Source organism: Dipteris shenzhenensis, chromosome 12 (genome assembly GCF_047967505.1).
Source record: "Dipteris shenzhenensis isolate YYH24624 ecotype China chromosome 12, Dip_SZ_1.0, whole genome shotgun sequence".
Lineage (NCBI taxonomy): Eukaryota > Viridiplantae > Streptophyta > Polypodiopsida > Gleicheniales > Dipteridaceae > Dipteris > Dipteris shenzhenensis.
This window is the reverse complement of record NC_141607.1, coordinates 9,329,077-9,337,664: the sequence shown is the minus strand read 5'-3', so window position 1 is coordinate 9,337,664 and position 8,588 is coordinate 9,329,077. Positions and strand designations below refer to the sequence as shown.

The 8,588-nt window shown below is 41.8% G+C and overlaps 1 protein-coding gene across 1 annotated transcript; it reads right to left on the bottom strand.

Annotated features, from left to right (window-relative positions):
- Positions 1 to 1,795: 1,795 nt before the first annotated feature.
- On the bottom strand, positions 1,796 to 7,612 carry LOC147895778 (uncharacterized). The gene is made up of 2 exons (XM_087382839.1): positions 6,849 to 7,612; positions 1,796 to 1,913 (listed from the first exon to the last, which is right to left on the bottom strand). The coding sequence occupies exons 1-2, from the start codon at positions 7,610 to 7,612 to the stop codon at positions 1,796 to 1,798; spliced, it is 882 nt and encodes a 293-aa protein (XP_087238965.1).
- Positions 7,613 to 8,588: the final 976 nt, after the last annotated feature.

The window sequence follows — 8,588 nt, the reverse complement described above, 5'->3', positions numbered from 1 at the left end:
TATTTGGGGTTCACAGACGTGGTTTATGTCTCATGCATTATCTAGTGTGCCAAGCTGGACTCTTATGACCCATCAATATGAATATGAACAAGGATGTAAGGGCTTCAGATAAGATGGAGAAGATGTTTTTCCTGGTGGCTTTTTTTGAGCAGATTTTTTAATGTATCAAAGCTGGAGAGAGAGAGAGAGAGAGAGAGAGAGAGAGAGAGAGATGATATCGTTCACTTTGATTAGTTACGGTATGTGAGACTCAAAAATCATTATAGTATCTTTCCAAAGGCCCTCCCAATGAGCTCAGTCTTGGGAGGGAGAGGTTTGGTTGGTGCTTCTGCTGGAAGAGGGGAAAGTCACAATAGAACAGGAAGTCAAAATGGAGGCACTGATAAGTGGCCTTTCACACTACTGCCTACATTGTTTCTAATCCAGTGATAGAGTTTTACCCATGTGATGTCTACGTTTTTGCTGCATCGTGTGAGTATGCCTGAACTCCATCACTTCTAGAAAGCAACTGCCACCTGGCTGCTACTTCCTATCTGGAAAAAATCTGTTTGAGATAATTTAGATGGTGGTATCCTGTTCTTATGTGCCCCTCAGTTTGCGAGTTCGGAGATAGCCATTTATGCTTGGAGACATATATGTTGCTTTTCTAGTAAGCAGTTCTTCTTTCCAGATTCTGGCTTGTTTTGCATCTCTGACCACCATTCGCCCCTGATGGTTGCTGTAAATTTTTCAGCAGCCCCACTAAATGGTAGGGACCATTTGGCTCTTAAAGATATCTCTCCTTGCCTCTCAACAGGCAAGCAGGTCGGAGTTGATCACATCTTCATTCCATTTGTTATCAGCATCATCTATAGAGGGGTTTTCTAAGGATCACATGTGAGATTTTCTCACTGTTAAAAGGAAGTGATGGGTTTTGTATGTCTTTATGTATTACTAGGGAGATTTGCTTAGGTCCTCACATTTTGGTTCTATTTCACTTGTATTCGTGGTTGTCTCATATATGTTAGTCTGTGCTCTTGAAGATGTGTTATACTGTGTGCTTCTATGTGCACGCGCGTGCATGCGTGTGTGTGTGTGTGTGTTTTCCTCTCTGTGCACATGTGCTTGTGTGTTTGCTCTTTTCTTGTTAATCTTCAGTTTCACTAATTCAAAAATTAGTAAGATGAGAGACATTCTAGTCGTATGAAGTATGAATTAACACAGATGGCTTTGTACCATCCCCTTTGTGTTTGTGTGTTTTGGGGGGGGGTTTGCAAATGCTCTTCAGCTTCTCTTGTACTGGCCCTTAACAATCCAACTGCTCCAACCTTTAGGTTTTAAGGAGGATCCAAAACTTCAGGGTCACCATAATCTTTGAGGTGAGGTCATCGTTGAGCTTTGAAGGGAAACCTGAAATGCTCTTGCCCAAGACCAGCCTTAGAACAACATGCTTCCCTGCTGTGAATGACCTTAGCCAGTCTGCAGTGATTATGTCGTATTTGTTGTTTGCAATATGGACTTGGCCTTCCGTGCTTATACAGTAGTCCAAGCAGCTCTCTCTCTCCCTCCCTCTCTCCCTCTCTTTCCCCTCCCCCTCCCTCCCCCTCCTGCCCGCCACAGACACACCCACGTGTGTACCAGGGCGGGCTATTTGGGGCAGTAGCTGCACTATCTTTTAAGGTGGTGTGCCTTGGACCTTTTGGCACCTTTTGGCATGTATCATGGAGATCATCTTGTTCATGTGTGAGAGAGAGTGGAGCTTTGTCTCTTGTGCAATCCTTAAAGTGTTTGTGTCCTCATCCAGTTTGACATGGTATCAGAGAAGGTTTTGCTTGAGACTTGCTTGACATCTGCTAGAGCCTAGCTTGCTTTTTGGAGCTGTGCTTATACGAAAAATGATTTCATTAACACTTAGAAATTGAATAACCATGAAACTGAAATTGAATTTAAACCAGAAAAGCATTAACATTAATCACATGGGGAGTAGGGTTTAGAGGAACTGGATGGGTTGCGACGACGGACCACCCCTTCCAGGAATAAATCCTGATATACTTCTATATTCTGTGTTATTTGACGTGTAAACACAATGATATTTGCAAAGTTCGGACAGAACCCAAATCTAGAAATCCTAACACGTGTTTAAGCTGTGTTGAACTACAATTTCTTCTTAAAATAGGAGTCCAACTAATAATAAAGTCACACTAGGAACCTGTGACAAAGCTTAGATGAAGGCTAGGATAAAGTAACTCCCAAAAATTTAGCTTTGGAGCCAAAACTCAGCACTTTCAAAGAGCTAGATGAACAATCTACCATGTAGGCTTTGTCATGTAAGACTTCTCTAATAGATGTCTCGAGGTGGTTTGAATTATTACCTCAAGACCGTGTTACCAATGTCCATGAGCTTTGGAGAAACTTGTAAAAGAGAGGCTGTTGTTCCAATATGTCCAATCTAGCTTGAAACTTTTGGCTTTACTACACCTTATACTAAAAGTAGATTTGGAAGATGTGATGTCGCAAGTAGAAAAGATTGTTTCACAAGTTTACAATTCCCAAGATTCTAAAGATAGATGCAAAGTTTCTTACGATTTGATTTTTATTGGCTGAAATCCAAAAATCAAAACCTTGATTTAGGAGAACAACAAAAAGTTTGTACATGTCTTTGTTGGTTGAACCCAATTTTAGATTACTTGCTCATAATGTTATGGGACTCTTTAATCGAACAAAGTATTGGTATTCCCATGGGCAATAACAATGCTGCAATCTTTAATTTTTTAAGTTATGAATTTGACAAGTATCTCTTTTGAGACTATTTGATTATCTTTATAGACTTAGTTAGTCTAGGATGTTCATACATCACTTATTTGTCTCCGATGGAGGAATTTATCCTTGTGAATTTTATGAATTTATCCGTGTGCTTTGCTTGGGCACTGATGATGACATAAGTGTTGCTTTGCTTGCTAAGTATGTCTTCCTTTTGTTTTTCATAAAAGTTTTTGTTTATCTCTTTTTTCTTCTCTTTCATTTTCTCTTTTATTTTCTGTATAGATTTTTGGTCTTTAGAACAACAAACAATCTAAATTTGTATGATTGGACATATTCTAGTCTTACAAAGGTATATATATAGAAAATGTATAGCAATTGGAAACTTTTGCAGTTTCTTAGATCTCAGCATTACTCAATCTTCTTTAGGTTTATGCGATGGGATTTATGATAAGTAGCAATGCCGTGAGTATCCTATGTTGAATATCATAAGAATGCCTCACATAGACCTTTGTAATATGGATGAATATGGAACAACCACTTCCCAATTCTATGGGTCATCGTCTTTGTATAAGTAAGAGCACTGTTACCTCTCAATTTTGTAATTTAGTCATGTTACTGCTCCAAAAAGGCCAGAAAAGTATTGAAGAAAACCCGGTCTGTTCGTCATTATAGTTGTTATGTATGTGGAATTTTGGCTTTGAGTGTGGTTAGGATCCTTGGATATCGAAATCCAAAGTGGAGAGCATCAGAGACAGTTTTCTTTGGAGTCTTTAGGTTTGTACTATCTATGGATGTCATCTGGTTCTCAGTAAGTTTTTGCTTTGATACACCTCTGTTTGGTTCTTTTGTTTTTTTGTATTTGCATTGGTGTTTCTTTTGTTTCTTTGTATTTGCAATGGTGTTTCTTTTATTTTAATGAATAATCTAAGGTCATTAATTCTCTCTCTCACACATACTTTTTTCTTTTATTTAGTGAAATCTTTATATTTCTGTGTGGGAAACCTCAAAAGAGGTAAAAACCCACCAATAAGTACAAGGAAAAAGTTTTTACAAGTAAAACCTCAGAGCAAAAGTCATGAGGTAGCCAAGTAAAAAGTTACATATCAAGCTGGAGGAGAATCAAACACAGCATCCTCCAGCTTCAAATTGTTGCTCTGTGAAAACTGATGCAGTGATGAAACCACACCATCAATAAAAACAAGCTGTTTTTTGCTCTTGTGATTCTTCTTGATATAGGCTGGTATCCGAAATTTTTGAATCACAGGGTCAAAAACCTGTTGTAACATGGGATGAAAAGATTCGAGTAAAAAAGGTACTTCTGCATCCCTGACAGAAGAAGACTCTAGCACAGGCATCAAAGGCAAAGAAGCTAAATCAACATTCGTATCTTCCGATGAAAAAGCTGCATCTGATGAAGTAGGGTTCAGCATTTGAGCTTCATTTGGAAGATCAATCTGAGTAAGAGCAGGGGCAGTATCCTGAGAGAGAGCATGCATATCATCCAGTAAATTGCCCTCTGCAGGAGGTACATCCATATCCTGAGTAGAAGGAGACTGATGGTGCTCAACAAGGGTGCTCAACAAGGGTGCAATCCTGAGCTTCTTCAGCAAGAGGAAGATTTGCCTGTGATTTATCAACCTTCCTCCAGTAGTGCTTCGGAGCAGTAAAGGGCTTCGCCAAAGAAACCATAGCAGAAACTGGAGGAGAAGGGAGAGTAACCTTTACGGTTGAAGAAGGAGTAGGTGGTATAGGCCTGGATAGAGAAGGGCAAGCACGTGCAAAATGACCAACCTTTCGGCACCGATAACATGCAGTGGGAAAAGATGCAAAATGGAGCCTGATGCGCATCGGATGAGCAAATCCCAAATCAAGATCCAAAGTAGATGGCACGGGCTGCGTCATATCCCACAGAATGCAAAGACGAACATCACGGGAGGCTTGCAAGAACTCCTGTCTCGGAACATGAAGAGGCCTTCCCAAAAAAGCTGCAAGAGTTGGAAGATGCTAAAGAAGAGGCACAGGCAGCGCTTTGAGAGTAATCCAAACCGGACAGTGAGTCAGAAGTGTTGCAGAAGGATCGAAAAGTGGATCCCAGGGCATAACATATGCAAAGAAACCAGCTCCAGGAACACCAGCATCATTGACAAGGCGCTCTACCACCTCAGTCGAAGAGCAGTGGGCATAGTAAAATCCTTTACCTAGAAAGACAAAGGAAGAAATACAATCCAGGCCCACTGCAACATCAGCCCAATGACGAAGCTGAGGTGAAGATAAAACTCTGCCCATGAAATAGAGGCAGACTCCAAATTGCTGAGCCTATCGAAGACCAGAGACCAAAAGGGCAGAATCCAAGGAATGAACAAGCGGGAAACTCGATGAAGGAACTTCTGTCATAGAGGCAGAGCATAATTGGCGAAGAAGATCCAGCTGGAGGGAAGAAGAAGAGCCATCAGAATCATCCAGCTTTGCCGATTTGATGAAAGGGGAAGCAGGCAGACCACCATGCTTTCGCCGAAGAAAAACGCGAGTAGGAGCAGAGGTAGAAGGAGGTGCTGAGGCGGAGAAAACAAAAGGGGAAGGAGGTTGCGCAGGGGACTGTACAGGCTGTACGATCGACCGTACAACTTGTACGGAAGGCCGTACAGCAAGGACGAAAGGCTGTACAGGGAGATCCACAGAGTACGGGAAACGTATGGGAGGCTGCAGGGGAAGCTGTACGGGGGGCTGCAGGGGAAGCTATACGGGCGGCGGTACGGGAGGCTGCAGGGGAGGCTGTATGGGCTGCTGTATGGGCTGCTGTACGGGCGGCGGTACGGGAGGCAGCAAGCTGCACGGAAGTGGTACGGAAGGCCGTACAGCTGACGACAACTGTACAGAAGACATAGTAGGCAGCAAGGTCGTGGAGGGGGATTGTACGGACGGAAACAGAGAGGAAGACGGGGCTGGCTGTGCAGAGGAGGAGATCTCCATCGCTGCCCTCCACACTCTACACGCGCACACTTCCTCTGAAGCAACACCTAGCCCTATCCATCAAAAGCAGTAAAAGAAAAGCTGAATACAAGAAACATCTAAATCTTCCTCATGTAAGGCATCATATAAAGACTGCCGCAATGAGGCTCGGAAGAACTCATATGGCTGCTGAAGTGGAGAATTCAGATATGCTTGATTGCGCTGTAACCAGAGGGTCCATAAGGCCCAGTATCTGATCCAGTTATCTGATCCAGTGGAAGAAAAGAGAATACTATGATAAAGAAGCTGATAGTTTGCCATATATCCAGAAAAACCTGTAGAACCTGTGAGCTGGGAATCTGAGAGATAAGAAATAGGAGATTCTGTCTAGAAGGTCTTTGGAATATGAACAAAACCACAGTAAATGCGGAATACTCTCAGATGTAAGATGACATCTTGGACAAAGGGGCGAAGCTATCCTTCTTTGAGCCAATTTCACCCCTACTGGAAGAATACCAACAATACATCGCCATAGAAAGAGGCGTTGCTTCAAAGGCATTTTCAACTTCCATATCAATTGCAATCTTCCTTTCCACCAGGCTAATGACTTGTTCAAATGCCATAGAGAATTAGCATGATGGGCAATCCAGGGAGGAGGTAATATCAAACTATAAGCCTATATAGAAGTCAATAAATTCAAAGGCTTGGATATGCCTAGAACACACACACACACACACACACACTTTTTTTTTGTTGGGTAAAACCAAGATACTTATATTATGATACATTCATTTACATCTGGGCAGAGCTCAAAATAGAGCCAAAGCCCTATCCATCAAAAGCAGTAAAAGAAAAGCTGAATACAAGAAACATCTAAATCTTCCTCATGTAAGGCATCATATAAAGACTGCCGCAATGAGGCTCGGAAGAACTCATATGGCTACTGAAGTGGAGAATTCAGATATGCTTGATTGCGCTATAACCAGAGGGTCCATAAGGCCCAGTATCTGATCCAGTGGAAGAAAAGAGAATACTGTGATAAAGAAGCTGATAGTTTGCCATATATCCAGAAAAACCTGTAGAACCTGTGAGCTGGGAATTTGAGAGATAAGAAATAGGAGATTCTGTCTAGAAGGTCTCTGGAATATGAACAAAACCACAGTAAATGCGGAATACTCTCAGATGTAAGATGACATCTTGGACAAAGGGGCGAAGCTATCCTTCTTTGAGCCAATTTCACCCCTACTGGAAGAATACCAACAATACATCGCCATAGAAAGAGTCGTTGCTTCAAAGGCATTTTCAACTTCCATATCAATTGCAATCTTCCTTTCCACCAGGCTAATGACTTGTTCAAATGCCATAGAGAATTAGCATGATGGGCAATCCAGGGAGGAGGTAATATCAAACGATAAGCCTGTATAGAAGTCAATAAATTCAAAGGCTTAGAGGATATGGTTGTATTTGGAGACCAAATGTGCCAATCTTGAAGCGTGTCTCTGACATTCAATGTTGGAATCGGAATCAGAGGGAGTAAGAGATCAGCAATAGCTTTCCAAATGGGTCTATGATGCATCCCCAAATTGTATTGTCGACATGCTACTGGAAAAGTGAGAATATTTCCTTGCATATCCACTACGTCATCAATGAACCGGATACCCATTTTCATAAGATTGTAAGCTCTGATGGGTTGTTGAACAGCAAGGGGAGAGGAAAAGACAGCACTCCAATGAATACTTTCCATTCTGAGTGAAGAAGCTAAAGAAGCAGGATGGGGAGACCATTTGATGTGAGAGAGTACTTGCTTCCAGTCCTGAATCAAGGAATTGGAAAATGGACAACGAGGGATTTTACCTTGCAATTTGCCAAGCACTACTTCCGATGGATCAACTAGCCAGTGTCCATAAGCATTAGTGCTCATCTGTCCACACAAAATTGCCAACATGATAGACCAAGGCTGCTCTTGTTCAAAAAATGTCTTGAGCATAGTGATCTTTCTTGCCAACACATGAAATTTGATGTTTATCATATTCAAACCACCATGCATTCTTGGTGAGCAGGGCAAGTCCATTTTGAGCAGCTGTAAAGCCTTTTTATGAAGCTTTGTTTTCCAAAAAATCTCCATGGCTTGAGACATAAAGGAAGTGAGATCTCAAGATGACCAATGTAATAGAGGAAGATAGAACTGGACATAAGCTAGAACAATAGACTGGACAATTCGAAGCCGTACATGCAGAGGCCAAGTGGAGATCTTCCAATATTCTAATTTGTTCTGAATTTTGTTTGCCACCCAGGACATTTGTTGCTTATTGCTGATTTTCCAGCCAATGGGATAGCCCAAATGTCTTACTATGTTTTCCGGATAAACAATCTGGCGTGGCCTCAAGATAGCATGCCAATCACAATGCTTGAGTGGCAAGAGTTTTGATTTCTGAAAATTAATTTTAAGACCAGCTGCTAACCCAAATTCTGAAAGGGTATCCATCAAGAGGCGAATCTCCAAAGGACTATTCTCTGGCATGAAGAATGAATCATCTGCATAGGCCTGTGCAAGGCAGGGTCGTGAACCAGAAATCTGAAGCCCCTCTAGCTGTCCAGTATCAACCATGTGATCCATATAAAGTAGCAAAGGGTGTGAAGCAATGGCATAGAGCAAAGCACTGAGAGGGCATCCCTGTCAAACTGAGCGTTCGAGAGTCCAAGACTCAGACAAATGATTCCCTATAACGCATTGTGTAGTGGAATCTGAGTAAAGCCAATATATGACATTAACTAGCTTTGGACCAAAACCAAGTTTTAACATGATTTGAGAAACATAATCCCACTGTACTGTATCAAAAGCCTTAGCCACATCCACCTGCATGACCAACACATCTTGTGCTGAATATTTTGCATAT